Source organism: Balaenoptera musculus, chromosome 12, assembly GCF_009873245.2.
Source record: "Balaenoptera musculus isolate JJ_BM4_2016_0621 chromosome 12, mBalMus1.pri.v3, whole genome shotgun sequence".
Classification (NCBI taxonomy): Eukaryota; Metazoa; Chordata; class Mammalia; order Artiodactyla; family Balaenopteridae; genus Balaenoptera; species Balaenoptera musculus.
In genome coordinates this window covers 73,522,027-73,537,853 of record NC_045796.1, presented here as the reverse complement: position 1 = coordinate 73,537,853, position 15,827 = coordinate 73,522,027, and the positions used below count along the sequence as shown (strand labels likewise).

Genomic DNA, 15,827 nt, shown 5'->3' with positions numbered 1-15,827 from the left:
AAATGAGTTCAAGCCCTAACTCTGGTACTTAACAACCTGGTGATACTGAGTTTCCTTGGAATGACTGTATTAAATCATAAAATACATAGATTTTAAAAACCAACAACTAGTAAACGTTAATGACTCCATCTCCACATACTCCATTAACACTCAACTACTGTTTCCAAATAAATGTGAACTGAAAATGTACATAAAAACAATTTGAGATAAGCTCTTCTTTATTCATTTTAAAACTAGTATGAGCATGCCAATTAATTAAGCACAAATTAATAGGTGTTGTTCTGATAGTTAAAATCCAACGTACTTTCCACAGCAGAAAACACTGGAAAGAATCCTAAGGTAATACTGAATTCATCAAACAGATGGCATTTATTTGGCACATTGTCAATAAAAACTAACTTCTTCCATTAGGGAAATAACATACCATTTTCAGCTTTTAAAATAAATTACCTCATTTCATAGTGAAAATGTTTTACTTCACAAAGCAGCACTAATTTTGTAAAATGTGTAAAATATGATACCCTCCAAATTATTATAAATGTCATTCATTCAGCCGCCAATCATAGTAAGACTAGAATTTATATTGATAAATGAAAATTTTCCTTGCTTAGAAAAAAATGAAATTCAATAACTTTCATGATTTATTTTAAGTAGATAATTACATAATTTGGAATTCTATCAAATATTTTATAAATTTTACTACAGAGAATATAAAATATTATTATAAAATATATAGTAAGGAGCTCAAATTGACAACTTCAATTATGACTTTATTTCAAAGAGTTAAAATTCAGACTATAAAATTACCTACGTATAAAATAACCAACATTTTTTAAAGGTACATAAAATAATTCTTAGATGATATTAACTACAGAGTACTTTGTCATAAAAACAGACCTTTGAATTTTCAGAAGCATAACTAAGAAGCACAAAGGAAATTTGGTGGAAAGAATAAAAGCAAGCTCTAGCCTGGCTGTTTCTCCTCAACTACTGATTGGGGGGGCAGGGGGCAGGCAGGAGGGACGAAGCACTGCCTCTGGGAAAATTCTTCCTAATAATTTCTCTACGAGCTAAAACTGTAACTAAGTTAAGGAAAATATATAAAAATAAACAACATTTTAAAAGTATATACAGAAAAACAAAGTCTAAAAAAACTACAAAGAAATTTTTAAAAATCAGATGAGAAGAATGTAATTACTTCAAATGAGAAAATGTCAACATTAAACTTTTTATGCATTCAAACTGGAGAAATGTTGAAACAGAAACATTATAACCAGGATACAGCTGTGTAAACTGACATGTGCTTGTGTGTTTGTCTGGGGGAAGGAGTACGAATTTTGATGAGACGTGTCATCAAATCACTTGAAATCTGTTCACAATCCTTCTTCTTTGAAAATCTATTATTTTTAATAAATCCTAAAACTGTGATTTAAAGCTGCTACTAAATCTTTCTGAATTAGAAAGCAAGGTTATTTGAAATGATGTGAGTTAGTTGTGAGGTGTTCCAAATACCTGGAATTATTCTTCCGTAGGCTGCTCTTTTAAAAATTCACAGACTTTTCTAGTTAAAAGTGACCTTAGAATTCAACTATTTTACAATCACACCCAATGCAAGAATCTCACTTATAATGTGTATGACCACTGATTATCTAACCACATGAATATTTCCAATGACGGAGAATAAGGAAAGTCTATTCCAATGTCAGATAAATTATCAGAAAAGCTTCATCTACACTGACTGTAAATCTGCATCCCTGTAATAACTTCTATCTACTGATTTTAGTTCTACATTTTGAGGCTATTCCATGCAAGTATACTCTTTTTTCACATGAAAATCTTCCAAATAATTGAAGACCTAACTATGTCCCTTTCAAGCCTTATCTTTTAGGCTACACATTTCTATTTCCACCAACTCTTTCTCACATTACAAATTTTCAATAACTATCACTGCTTTAGTCACTCTTCTCTGGCTATATCTCAGTTTGCCAATGTCCCTTCAAAAATATGGAATCCAAAACTAAACACAATATTCCAGATGTGATCTGGGAAGGTGATGTAAAGAACCATTTATTGCCTCCCTTTAAAAAAATTCTTTATTTTTAGTAATGAAGACTGGCATTTATAATCCTTCTTAAAAACATAATAACGCCCAAATTAATACACTTTCATAAAGACTACCTGAGATAAAACTTGGTAATTTTTCATAATTCTCCATATGCTATGTGTAAACTTAAAACACCTGGGTGTACCACACAGATTGTAGCAAAGTTATTTTTGGATCCTAAACTTAAATTTCCATTCAAGTTTTCCACACTTAAAGTCTCTAGCTGAATATGGAGACTCGATGAACTGTTACTTTACACTTTTTAAGGGTCTTTTACAGTAAAAGATAAGTTTCACTGCCTTGCAAAAGAGATTTATATGTCTATGCAAACGTTTAGACAATCCTTAGATCCTGATGTGAAAGAACACTCTTTGAATCATGCCTACATTTTTTCCATTCTCCAGATTTTTCCTAATTAAGGCAATACTTAAGAAAGAAGATAGTTTGGTATTTTAAACTACTTCTGGGCACACACTGTATTTCCAGAACTTAAGATATAGGCTACTCTACCTCACTCCTATTTAGCACAAATCACATATACATTTTCATAAATATGACATTTAGTCTGTTCAGAAAAAAATAGTCAATTTGAATTAATTAGTAGTTCAACAAATCATCATCCTCTAAATCTCCATAATAAATGAAAATCAACTTTTTGCAAATAATTATCTCTAAAAAATCAACTGAGGTAACAGTTAAGAGACTTGAACTAGTCCAAATATTCCAATAACTTGTTTCATACTTTTGAAAAAAAAAATTCTACCAAGTAGTGTAGTTCTTTTTTAAAAAAAAAAGGGGGGGGGGTAGATGCAAATATCAGGCCTATGTCACGGGAAAAGAAAGAAATGAACAAAAGAATATTTTGGAATAAGTATAAATCCAAATCAAAGGCTTATTGCCATGGATAAAGGGTGAAAAGCTTATTAATATCTAATATTTAAATGATAACTTTTCTAGAAGCATTAAAAAATTAGCTGCTCTCTTAAACACCATTTCAATTTCTAGAGATTCTAACGCAATAAAATTGTAGAAACAGAAAATTCCAATACAATAAAAAATAAAAATTACAAACTGAGCCAGAGCTATCTACCAAAAATATTCCCTGGTTCTCAAAAGTCTCCTAAATATTTATTCTAAAGATTCTAAAGTGGCTTAATTGAAGAAAGCCAAATTCAATAAAAAACAGTCCTGGTCCACCTGGGTAGCTCTGTATCCAGGACTACTTAGAGGTTTAGGACCTCCTCTGACCTCTTCCCAGAAACCCCCTTAGCTCTGAAAGTGAGATGACCTAGGAAAGCAAGAGATACTCTGGGCACTGGATCACTTGGCAGTTTACATCACAATAGATCACAAAGGACCACATCACAAAGGATAAAACTATTCAAAGTACCACAGCTTTACGGGTTAAACACCTAACTCACAGCTATTAAAACTGGCTGTGAAATCATGTTTCTTTTCCCTAAGCAACTTAAACTGTCCTTATTTATAATTAATTACTGAGTTTTTGAAATACTTATAGTTTAATAAAGTAAAATCTCCATCATATACCTGTATAGTACATATAAAAAAACATTGTTTAAGAAAACCAGATAGATTTAAAATGTGAAAATTTGTAAAACAGGATACAATATAAAAGTGTTCATCCTATTAACTATTCATTTGATAGCTATTCCAATTATAATCTGTAGCATATAATGAGAACATTCTTGGGTTAAAGGAGTATTAGCTTTGGGAAGGTTTCTTTTTACATTTATTCCTTTTAAGCTTTTTTCTTACTGCTCTTTCATAAACCAAATACCAATTAAAACCGACACCCTCACCCTATAAGACTACAAAATTTGCTGAACTTTTGGCACTTCTGCAGAAACTATATATTTCCACTACAATAATCATGGTCTAATCATGGTCATGTTTACGACCATTTCTATATTACTAGGTAGACATTCTCATGTGAAATTGCACATGAGGTAATAAATAAAGCTTGGTCCTCACAATTTAAAAAACAAATACTATACTTCAAGTCCTTTTTGGAATTCCAAAGGAAATATGTATACAAATAAACAATAAATGTAGAAAAACGATCTTAGTATTTTGTTTTGGTTCATCTTAGTATTTCCTTCCATGCATTTCTCTAAGAATTTTCTGGGAAAAAATGAAGCAAAAAACCGCATCTTATTCATTCTCTTTGACAATTAGTCTTGTTAATAATCTTCATCATTGACAAAATCAAAACATGTACCTTTTATGTAGCATATATAATGTGTGAGTTAAAATAGTAGGATCCTTAAATACATTATCTATTAAGTTCCAGGTCCATACATTTAATTGCCTATTAGACACCCCCCTCAATTTGGAAGTCCCAAAGACATTTAAAACTCAACATGTCCCTACAGATGGCCAACAGGCACAAGAAAAGATGCTCAACTTCACTCATTATTAGAGAAATGCAAATTGAAACCACAATGAGGTATCACCTCACGCTGTTCAGAATGGCCATCATTAAAATGCAAAACAATAAATGCTGGAGACAGTATGAAGAAAAGGGAACCCTCCTGCACTGTTGGTGGGAATGTAAATTGGTGCAGCCACTATGGAAAACAGTATGGAGGTTCCTTAAAAAACTAAAAATAGTTGCCATATGATCCTGTAATCCCACTCCTGGGCTTACATCCGGACAAAACTATAATTTGAAAAGATACCTGCACGCCAAGGTTCACAGAAGCACTATTTACAATAGTCAGGACATGGAAGCAACCTAAATGTCCATCAACAGATGAATGGATAAAGAAAATGTGGTGTATATATACATACAATGGAATATCACTCGGCCATAACAAAGAAAGAAATAATGCCATCTGCAGCAACATGGATGGACCTAGAGATTATCGTACTAAGTAAAGTAAGTCAGAAAGAGAAAGACAAATATAATATCACTTATATGTGGATGAATAGAGGAACATTAAGTTACTATTTCTGTGAGGTAGCAAACAGCATATATTCATTCAGCACAAACCAGATACTAAGCTTAAAACAGCATGGGAAATACAGGAATAAATTCTAAAATATGATCTTTTCTCTCTAGATGCTTACAATCTAGTTGTAACTAAATGAATAGTAAAATGACAACAAAAGAAACCAAGAGGGGAAAGAAAAACTGAGCTTGCAGATTGAACAGACTGTTGGTTGCCAGAAGTAGGGGGAGGGGGATGGGGAGAAGTGAGTGAAGGTCAAAAGTTACAAACTTCTAGTTATAAAATAAATAAGTCCTGGGGATGTAATATACAGCATGGCAATTATAGTTAATAATACTGCTTTACATACTTGAAAGTTGCTCAGAGAGTATATCTTAATACTTCTCATCACAAGAAAAAAGTTCTTTTGTAACTATGTATGGTGATGGATGTTAACTAGACTTGTGGTGATAATTTCACAGTACGTACAAATATCGAATCGTTACGTTATATACCGGGAACTAATATAATATGCCGATTATACCTCAATTTAAAAACTGAAATAAATTAAATTAAATTAAAAAAGAAAAGAGACCAAGAGTACCTGATAGAACATTCAAAATACCAAAAATAGGAACATGATTAACTGCCAAAGGCATGGTGAAGTGGTAATGTAGCTAATAAGAACTTATAGGAGAAGGAGATGATTCTTGGAAAATGCAGTGTAAAATACAGCAGGCAGAAATATTTCCAAAGAAATTACATAAATCTGCTTTAGCTGTCCTTTACATAAACCTGCATTATCAATTTGCACAAAACTTTTCTTTAAGAACAGTTTCACAGAATACAAGTAATTTAAGTAGCACAGTAGGATCAGCATTCTGCAAAAATATAAAAAAGAATTGTCTTTAGCTTCCAACAATCACACCTTTATCATCTATAAATTAGCCACAATTAGATGTGTTGACATAAGCATATTGCACTACTAAATACCGAAAATTCTGCAAGAATTGAATGTTATGGGAACAAGATAATCTAAGCAAACTCAACAACATTCTTAAAAATCATTATCCACGACATGTTGAAAAAACCCACACAATGTGTCTATGCCAAAGAGAAAAGAAATTCCACACAACACCAACAAATGAATATTCCAGCATCATACCTCAAGAAAAAAATGTTACAAGTAGAGTTATTCATATAAGAATTTATTTTTGGATGCCTAGTCAGATTTTAATGCCATATTCAAAATGAAAAATAAATATCTAGCCATAGGAAAGTATCATGTCATTAAGATATATTAAAAAGTATAAGATCAAAAGATATACCTATTTGCAACTGTACTAAGCTCAGTACTTGTACTATTAACCCTTAACTTTCACTAATTATGTTCCTAATTGCTACCACCAAACCCACAAAGTAAATATAATAAGAGGTATAATCCTCCTGTTTACTTTCTAAATGTCTTTGAATACCTACTGTTGCAGTAGGAAAGGTTGAAAAGACATTTGTCAATTTTGGCTTAAATAAAAAATAGTCTAGATGCTAACTGATGCCTGAAAGATCCATCATTATTCAAACACAATCACAATTTCCTTTCTAATTAAATATAATATCTAGATATATGTCACATAACACATTTTCAAACAGGTTTCTTTTTTTATAATCATGGGAGAACCCATGAGAATTATTCTACTAAAGAATTAAGGGGGGGGGGGCAGGATCAAGATGACGGAGCAGGATGGTTCTAAACTCACCTCCTTCACAGGCGCACCAAAATGACAACCACTTACAGAGCAACTATCTATGAGAACAACCTAAAGACTAGCAGAAAAGATTATCCACAACTATAAAGATATATAAAGAAGGAGCCACAATGAGATGGGTAGAAGAGGTGGAGACACGGTCTACTCAGGACCCACACGCCCGGGCTGGCGGCCGACAAATAGGAGGGATATCACAACCACAGACGTCCTCCCTGATGACATAACATTGCACGCCAAATATTATTTCAATAAAAAAGAACTTCGAAATCACCAAAAGTTTAACAAAATATACACATTAAAAATCAACATGACAGAAAACTGCCATAAAGAGATCATTTAGAAACAGTTGTGGAAATTTTACTTTCTCTCTGTTAGTAAAGTATTCCTTTACTTAAATTTCAAATATTGCAGAAAAGTTGATAGACTAATACCATGAATATGTCACCTAGAATCAACATTTGTGAGCATTTTGCTATGAATGCCCTGCTACATCTCGCCCCATCTCTCCCCTTTCCTCTCCCTCTCCTCTCCTTCCTTCTTATCTATCTATCTACCTATCTATCCATCTATCTACATACCTATCAGATTATTTCTGACAAAGCTCCCCATAATCAAATACACTAATACTTCTAAATAAAAAGAAATGACACTGGGCTTCCCTGGTGGCGCAGTGGTTGAGAGTCTGCCTGCCAATGCAGGGGACACGGGTTCGAGCCCTGGTCTGGGAAGATCCCACATGCCGTGGAGCAACTGGGCCTGTGAGCCACAACTACTGAGCTTGCGCGTCTGGAGCCTGTGCTCTGCAACAAGAGAGGCCGCGACAGTAAGAGGCCCGTGCACCGCGATGAAGAGTGGCCCCCGCTCGCCGCAACTAGAGAAAGCCCTCGCACAGAAACGAAGACCCAACACACCCCAAAATAAATAAATTAATTAATTAATTAAAAAAAAAAAAGAAAGAAATGACACTAAGTCACATAAATCCTATAAATATCCCCATATAAATTCAGTTCAAATTTTGCCACCAAATGGGCTCCGATAGATCAGGTTTGGTCCCAAATGAGATTTTTTTTTTTTTTTTTTATGTTTTGGTTTTCAAAGTTTGGGATTTAAAAAATGTGGATAAAGGATGTTGGGCTGTAGTATTATCCCCACATTACAGAGGAGGAAACTGAAGCACAGAAAGGTTAACTAATTTATTCAACGCTAGAACAAGTGGCAAAACCAGTAAGTGAAAATAGGCCATCTACTCCAGAGCCCATACCTTTAACCACTGCTCTAGGAAGCCTCCAATCCAATAGGAAGTCCTCGTGACTTTATCTTTATCCAGAAACTGAACTCGTACCCCTAACTCCATTGCTACCCTCCTAACCTGAGCCACTGTTATCACTCACTAGGTTTACTGCAATAGCCTGCTACCTGATTCTTCTACCCATTTAACTAATGGTAAAAGCCAATGTTCTTCAAAATAGCCGACAAGAAGCTATAGGTTCTGTACCCTCTTATTTATCCTACATCTGTGACCTCATCTACTACTCGGCCCTCTCTCACTCCACCCTGTCTCTATGCTACTCCTGCTCTCCAGGCATTTTCCCACTTAGGGACTTGGCACTGACCATCCCTCCTGCCTGGTACACATTTCCTCTTGTATCTCCCCCTCTCACCCTCCAATATCATCTTCCAATGAAACCTACAATGTCCACTCTATGTAAAACAGCTATTGCCCCTCCCCCAAAGCACATGACACTCCGCATCCCCCTTTTCCTGCTCAACTCTTTCTTTCCCCATAACACTTACTGCCTCCCAACACTCTAGACAATTACTTTTTGTTTCCCTGTCTCTTCTGCTTTTAGATTTATATATATACCAACGTACCCCAAGCCCTTAGAAAATCATCTAGTACCTAGTATGTGCTCAAAAAAATAACTGTTGCTATTGGGATTTCTATGTCAACTTCAACCCAAATACTTTGAGCTAAGCTCTTCTACATGTCTTATAGTTGTCAGCACTTCTCAGGATCTCATAGAAAACTTTGAATTTCAATAAATATGCTTAAACTATATTTTAAAACAGCTAAGATGTATACACTTACACTTTTATTAAGAGTCTTTATGTAGAAATACATTTTATAGACATGAATAGACATATATTTTATGATGTCACTCAGAGAAACAGTAAGGTAAAGAACAATTTGTACAGTATGATCCCTTCTATAAGGAAAACAGTATGAATTTGTATGTATTGGGATTTTTGCTATGACGACATTGCGTATTTTTAAAATATTTCTTCCTTCCATATATATGTATTTTCTCATTCTTTCAATAATGAATATGTATTATTTGTATGATTAAAAAATACTGATATACTCAGAAAAGAATTATCTGTCATAATACAATTAGCAGCTAAATTCTAACTCTTGTTTTTCTATGAAAAACATTTATTCACTGTTAACATAGCCATTATATAAATGCAACATAGATACGTGCTATTAGTGTAATTCAACAGACCATCTACATATAATTCTTCTCCTTATACAAGGGATAATGTGGCTAATTCTTTTCTTTATACAAAAAGTAATGTGGCACAAGTGTGCAAAATATTATCACTATATCAATATACCTTCAAGAAATCTACATGTTCAATCTAACTTTCAGATCTTACCTCAAAAATACTCATTTCAATGACAGTATTTTCAATAGGCTTTTTTCTGTGGTATAAACTTATAAACATTTCTTTTTTATCTTTAAATTCAGAACTACAAGCAGCACAAATACAGTCAACTCGAGCTTTTACTGTTGCTGCTGTTAAAAGCACTGATACTTATTTCAATTGTTTCTTGCTGCAAAAGTATTTAAAGTGATATAATAAATAAAGCTATGGTTTTAGAAAAACTATATTATATATTTTATAGAGCTTTAAAGGTGATTACAATTTCATTTAAAGGAAATCAACAAAAAAACCAGTTGAATGCCAACTCTGAATTTAGGAAACAATATACTCCTTATTTTCAGGAAAATTGGGAATCTGTTTTAACTTGTAAAATGTAAACATAATAGTGGTAATTACATCTCAGAGCCAAGCTTAATTATGATCAATTACTTCCCCCCCCCAAAAAAAGCTCATTTATTGTCTGTAAAAGGAAACATAAATTGGTTTATAAAAAAATACTTTCCCATGATCTTAAATCAGAACTAAAACACTATATTTTTAAATGTTCTTTTAAATGAAGTTTGTTTTAGATTTTTCCAAACTTCAATTCCATTCCATAATTCTTTTTAATTATTGCAAACACTTTACAAAAAAATAAAGAAAGACACAAATTGTACTTAAGAGTTTACATACCTTGGCTTCCGAAAGGCTAAACTATATTGTTGGCAAGCCAGACCCACAGTGGGCGTATAAACGATAGGCATGAATTTCTCAATGTCAGACGTTAGCACTCTATAAAAAAGCTTTTCATTTCTATCTTGAAGATCCATTAAGAGAAGATACCTGTGGAAATTGGACATAATTAGATCTACGTTCCAACAAAGTTGTAAAATAGCTGTTAGAAATCTAACTAAACATTTCTCAACAAAGTATACAGTAGGTCACACAGAAAACATCTGATCAAAGGACTTTGGAAGTATTCCTAATCATCTCAAAAAATGAAGTACCATAAACCTGAGCTAGTGTCATTCAAAACGTTAAAATCAGTGCTGAGGGGCTTCCCTGGTGGTGCAGGGGTTAAGAATCTGCCTACCAATGCAGGAGACACGGGTTCGAACCCTGGTCCGGGAAGATCCCACATGCTGCGGAGCAACTAAGCCCGTGCGCCACAACTACTGAGCCTGCACTCTAGAGCCCGGGAGCCACAACTACTGAGCCCACGTGCCACAACTACTGAAGCCCGCACGCCTAGAGCCCGTGCTCCGCAACAAGAGAAGCCACCGCAATGAGAAGCCTGCTCACCACAATGGAGAGTAGCCCCCGCTCGCCACAACTAGAGAAAGCCCACGCACAGCAACAAAGACACAACACAGCCCCCCAAAAATTAATTAATTAAACAAAAATCTCTGAGGGACAGTCTGTGATAAAAATATGAAAATCATTAGCTCCGAGGAGGCAGCTGATAAAATGGCCCAGGAAAAGAATATAAAGTAAAAATGGAAGAGGCTGAAGGAAGGACTTAAGAAATACGTGAAAGGAATGGTGAAGGAATTTAAGAAGCAAATATACATGTTGAATAAACTGAGTCAGCCTCTTTCCTCAGCTGCCCCATCATCACTTATAGGCTCATAAAAGAAGTGGCCATGGCAGGGATGGAGGGTACCCATGGGCTCAGCAACAGGGACCTCCACGCACCAAGGCGGACCTGGCCACAGACACTGCTGAGTCCCATCCGCCAGCAGCGGGGACCGACACTGAGCCCCTGATATGCCGCCATCCCATGACGTGATCAGTAAGCTACCTGGTGGCAGGTGGATTACACCGGACAGCTTCCATCACGGAAGGAATGGCACTGGTTCTTACTGGAAGAGACACTTACTCTGTATGAAGACTTACCTTCCCTGCACACAATGCTTCTGCCAAAGCTACCATCCATGGACTTACAAAATGCCTCATCCACTGAATTCCACCCAGCATGACTCCTGATCAAGGAACTCACTCCACAGCAAATGAAGTGAGGCAATGGGCCCTTGCTCATTGGAATCCACTGGTCTTACCATGTCCCCACCATCCTGAAGCAGCTGGCTTGACAGAATGGTGGAATGGCCTTCTGAAGACTCAGTTACAGCACCAGCTGGGTGGCAACACCTTGTAAAGCTGGGGCAAGATATTCCAGGAGGTTATACATGCTCTGAATCAGCATCCAGTATATGGTTCTATTTCTCCCATAGCCAGCATTCACAGGTCCCAGAATCACAGGGGTGGAAATGGAAGCGGCACCACTCACCATTATCCCCCAGTGACCCGCCAGCAAAATTCCTGCTTCCGGTCCCTGTGACGTTATGCTCCGCTGGCCTAGAAGTGTTCATTCCAAAGGGAGGAATGTTTCCACCAGGAGACAATGATTCCACTGAACTGGAAGTTAAGACTGCCACTGGCCACTTGGGGCACCACGTGCCTCTGAAGTAACGGGCAAAGAAGGGAGTTACTATGCTGGCTGGGGTGACCAATCCTGACTTCAAGGGGAAATCGGACTACCGCTCCATAATGGAGGTAAGGAAGAGGGTGTCTGGAATACAAGAGATCCCATTAGGGGGTCCCCATGATTAAAGTCAATGGGAAACTACAACAACCCAATTCAGACAGGACTACTAATGGCCCAGACCCACCAGAATTAAAGATTTGGCTCACTCTACCGGGTAAGGAGTCAAGACTGGCTGAGGTACTGGCTGAAGGCAAAGGAAGCATGAAATGGGTAGGGGCAGAAGGTAGTCATAAATACCAGCTCTGATCATGTGACCAGTTACAGAAGTGAGGACTCTAATTACCATGTGTATTCTTCCTTATTTTGTTATGAATATGTTTGCATGTATGTGTATATAAATATATATATTTGTAATATATATATATACAAATATATGTAAACAAATATAATTTTTCCCTCTCTTAGCCCTTTATCATGTAACCTAAGATGTACTGAGTTTATATCATAGTATTTAAATACAGTTGACCCCGAACAATGTGGAGATTGGGGTGCCGACCCCCACATAGTCAAAAATCCACATATAACCTTATAGTTGGCCCTCCATATCTGTAGTTCCTCATTTAAGGATTCAATCAACTACAGATTATGTAGTACTCTAGGATGTATTTATCAAAAAAATCCACATATAAGTGGACCTGCACAGTTCAAACCCATGTTGTTCAAGAGTCAACTGTACTTTTTTTTTTAACTTATTTATTTATTTATTTATATTTATTTTGGCTGCATTAGGTCTTTTTTTCATTGCTGCATGCAGGCTCTCTCCAGCTGTGGCAAGCAGGGGCTACTTTTCATTGTGGTGCAGGGGCTTCTCATTGCAGTGGCTTCCCTTGTTGTGGAGCATGGGCTCTAGGCACTCGGGCTTCAGTAGTTGTGGCACGCGGGCTCAGTAGTTGTGGCTCGCGGGCTCTAGAGCTTAGGCTCAGTAGTTGTGGTGCACAGGTTTAGCTGCTCTGAGGCATGTGGGATCTTCCCAGACCAGGGTTTGAACCTGTGTCCCCTGCATTGGCAGCTGGATTCTTAACCACTGTGCCACCAGGGAAGTTCCCAAGGGTCAACTGTATAGTTAACTTTACATCGCAGTATTAAAGTCAAGAGACATCAAGGAGAAAGGTGAATATCACCAAGGGCTTTACATCCTCTTTTGGGGAAAGAGTTAGTGTGTTTTCGGTTGTACCTGGGATAGTTCTATCATGTTAGGCAGAGGTAGGACTTTTTATTGTCTTTATGCAGATATTCAGTTTGGTTTAAGGAGACGTGCATGGGTGCCAAGTTGAAAAGGAGTGGTTAATTTTATGTGTCAACTTGGCTAGGACACAGCACCCAGATATTTGGTCCACTATTCTGGATGTTTCTGTGAAGGTGGTTTTTGTATGAGATTCACATTTAAATTGGTGTACTTTGAGTAAAGCACATTACCCTCTATAATGTGTGTGAGCCTCATCCAATCAATTGAAAACCTTAATAGAACAAAGACTGGCCTTCCCTCCAACGCCAGAGCAAAAAAAGAATTCTGCCAGCAGACTGCCTTTGGACTTCAACTGCAACTCTTCCCTGGGGCTCCAACTGGAGATTTAGGACTGACCAAGCCTCCATAATCACTTGAGCCAATTCTTTGAAATCAAAATCTATCAATCAATCAATAAACCCCTCCCTCCCTCTCCCTCCCTCTCCCTCCCTCTCCCTCCCTCTCCCTCCCTCTCATTATGTGTATGTGTACACACACACACACACACACACACACACACACACACACACACACACATCCTATCTGTTCTATTTCTCTGGAGAACCCTGACTAATACGAAGACTTACTAGGTACTGGGTTAGCTCTCTCTTCTAACCTTCGCAATAATATTTTCAAATAACTATTATTCTCTTCAACCCACAAATGGAAAAACTGAGGTGTAGGTGGGTCTAACACCTTAATATGAAAAGGCAGCATCAAAAGCAGAGGGCAAGGCACATGCAATGGTCATGGCAGTGGGTGTAGTGGTTTGCTCTAGTGAGATACAGCCAGAATTTCAACTTAGGGCTAGCTAATTCCCACGGTTACCTTTATCTTTTTGTACAAACATGGAAACCAGGTTCTAAACAAAGTAAGTGACCTAAATTCACAAAAGTGTCGGAACCACACTTGGAAGATGAAAAAGTGCACTTTCACCTACAAAGTACTTAGTGTCTGACTCAAAGCCACTTTCACCTAGTTTGGAAGGGCATTTCCTGGTAATTCACCTTCATAGCAACAACTTTATCACATGAGAAAAGTTGTCTTTCTGAGGATATAGTTTAGAAAATATTAATTTGTTCAGATGTTCCTACAGAGGGTAAATTTTTTACAAAACATCATTGTATTTACAGGCAAATCCTCCTCAAAGTTGGCTACTCTTTCCAAAGCACTAAATATTTAAACTTTCTCATCTGATAAAAAATAAACTAGACAGTTGCCTATGAGACATATAAAAATCACCTTCAGGAACATGTTACCTGTCAAAATCAGAGTTCAGATGCTCGAAATTCTTAATCACTCTAAGGACCTGGAGATCCTGGCTGATGAAGCAAGGTGGCAACAATCCATGAATGTTCAATTGCTGTCTCTCTTCCAGGGTAAAAGCCAAGTCCTACGGAGAAAAGGAAAACACGATAACTCAAGGGGGGAAAAGGACAAAACGCATATCTACGCACCAAATAAATCCAACAAGTATATGGAATTGAAAATCAGAAGACCTGGCATCCCTCCAAGCGTGGCCATGTGACTGAGCAAACCATGTAATCTCTCCACACCTCACTTTCCTCACCTTTAAATATTAGGATAATATTTTCAGATCTGTGTCACCTAGATAATGTTAGGATAAAATCAGGCAATGGATAGGAGGAAATTATCTGAAGCCACGCAAATGAAATAAGATATAATTATCAGTATTAGTATCATTAAATTTAAAAATGAATAGTAGTTATTACAAAAGGTTTTTAAATGATGAACATGAGTAGGTCACCTACAACCTGCTGTGTTTCTTTTTCTTTTTAATATTTATTTATTTATTTATTTATTTATTTATTGGTTGGTTGGTTGGTTGCATCAGATCTTAGTTGCGGCACACAGGATCTTTCGTTGTGGCGTGTGGGCTCTTTGTTGCAGTTCGCGGGGTCCTCTCTAGATGTGGCGCACAGGCTGCAGAGCGTGTGGGCTCAGTAGTTGCGGCGCACAGGCTTAGTTGCCCTGCGACACGTGTGATCTTAGTTCCCCGACCAAGGATCAAACCAGTGTCCCCTGCATCGCAAGACTGATTCTTAACCCCTGGACCACCAGGGAAGTCCCCTGCTGTGTTTCTATGTATAAAATAGGTCAGGAGACGCCTTATCTATGATTCCGAGGTACCTTTTCCAACACTCCTCGCCCAAGCTATCTCCCACTAATTATACACTCCTAGTTACACAAAACTTCTCACCATTGCCTGGACATGCCGCACCCCTTTCTTCTTGCACTATACCACAGTCAAGAATGTCTTCGTTCCCTGCTTCTCTCCTTTCAAGCCATACCTCAAACGCTCCCTCCTCTCTAAAGCCTTTCCAGACTCACCCAGTAAGCCCATTCGAGCCTTATTATTATACCTACATCATCTGTTTACACGAACACTGACTGTACAAAACAACAGCATTACAAACTATGAGGCTCAAAAACAAGCAAACAAAATAGAACTGATGAGTGCCTACAAAAACCCAGAATGGACCTAGGAGACTGGCCAGGATATAATACGAGGGGAAGTAATAGCAGATAAACCCAGTAGTCATTCATCTGGAAGATTAGGATCTCCCTG

The 15,827-nt window shown here is 37.0% G+C and overlaps 1 protein-coding gene across 2 annotated transcripts in view; it reads right to left on the bottom strand.

Annotated features, from left to right (window-relative positions):
• The window catches only part of ME1 (malic enzyme 1), a 184,543-nt gene that overhangs the window by 139,204 nt on the left and 29,512 nt on the right, over nucleotides 1-15,827 (bottom strand). For both annotated transcript variants that reach the window (XM_036871346.1, XM_036871347.1), the window contains exons 2-3: nucleotides 14,497-14,630; nucleotides 10,161-10,310 (exon numbers count right to left, since the gene is read on the bottom strand). In XM_036871346.1, the coding sequence (XP_036727241.1) occupies nucleotides 10,161-10,310; nucleotides 14,497-14,630 (284 nt within the window). The remainder of the gene's footprint in view (nucleotides 1-10,160; nucleotides 10,311-14,496; nucleotides 14,631-15,827) is intronic.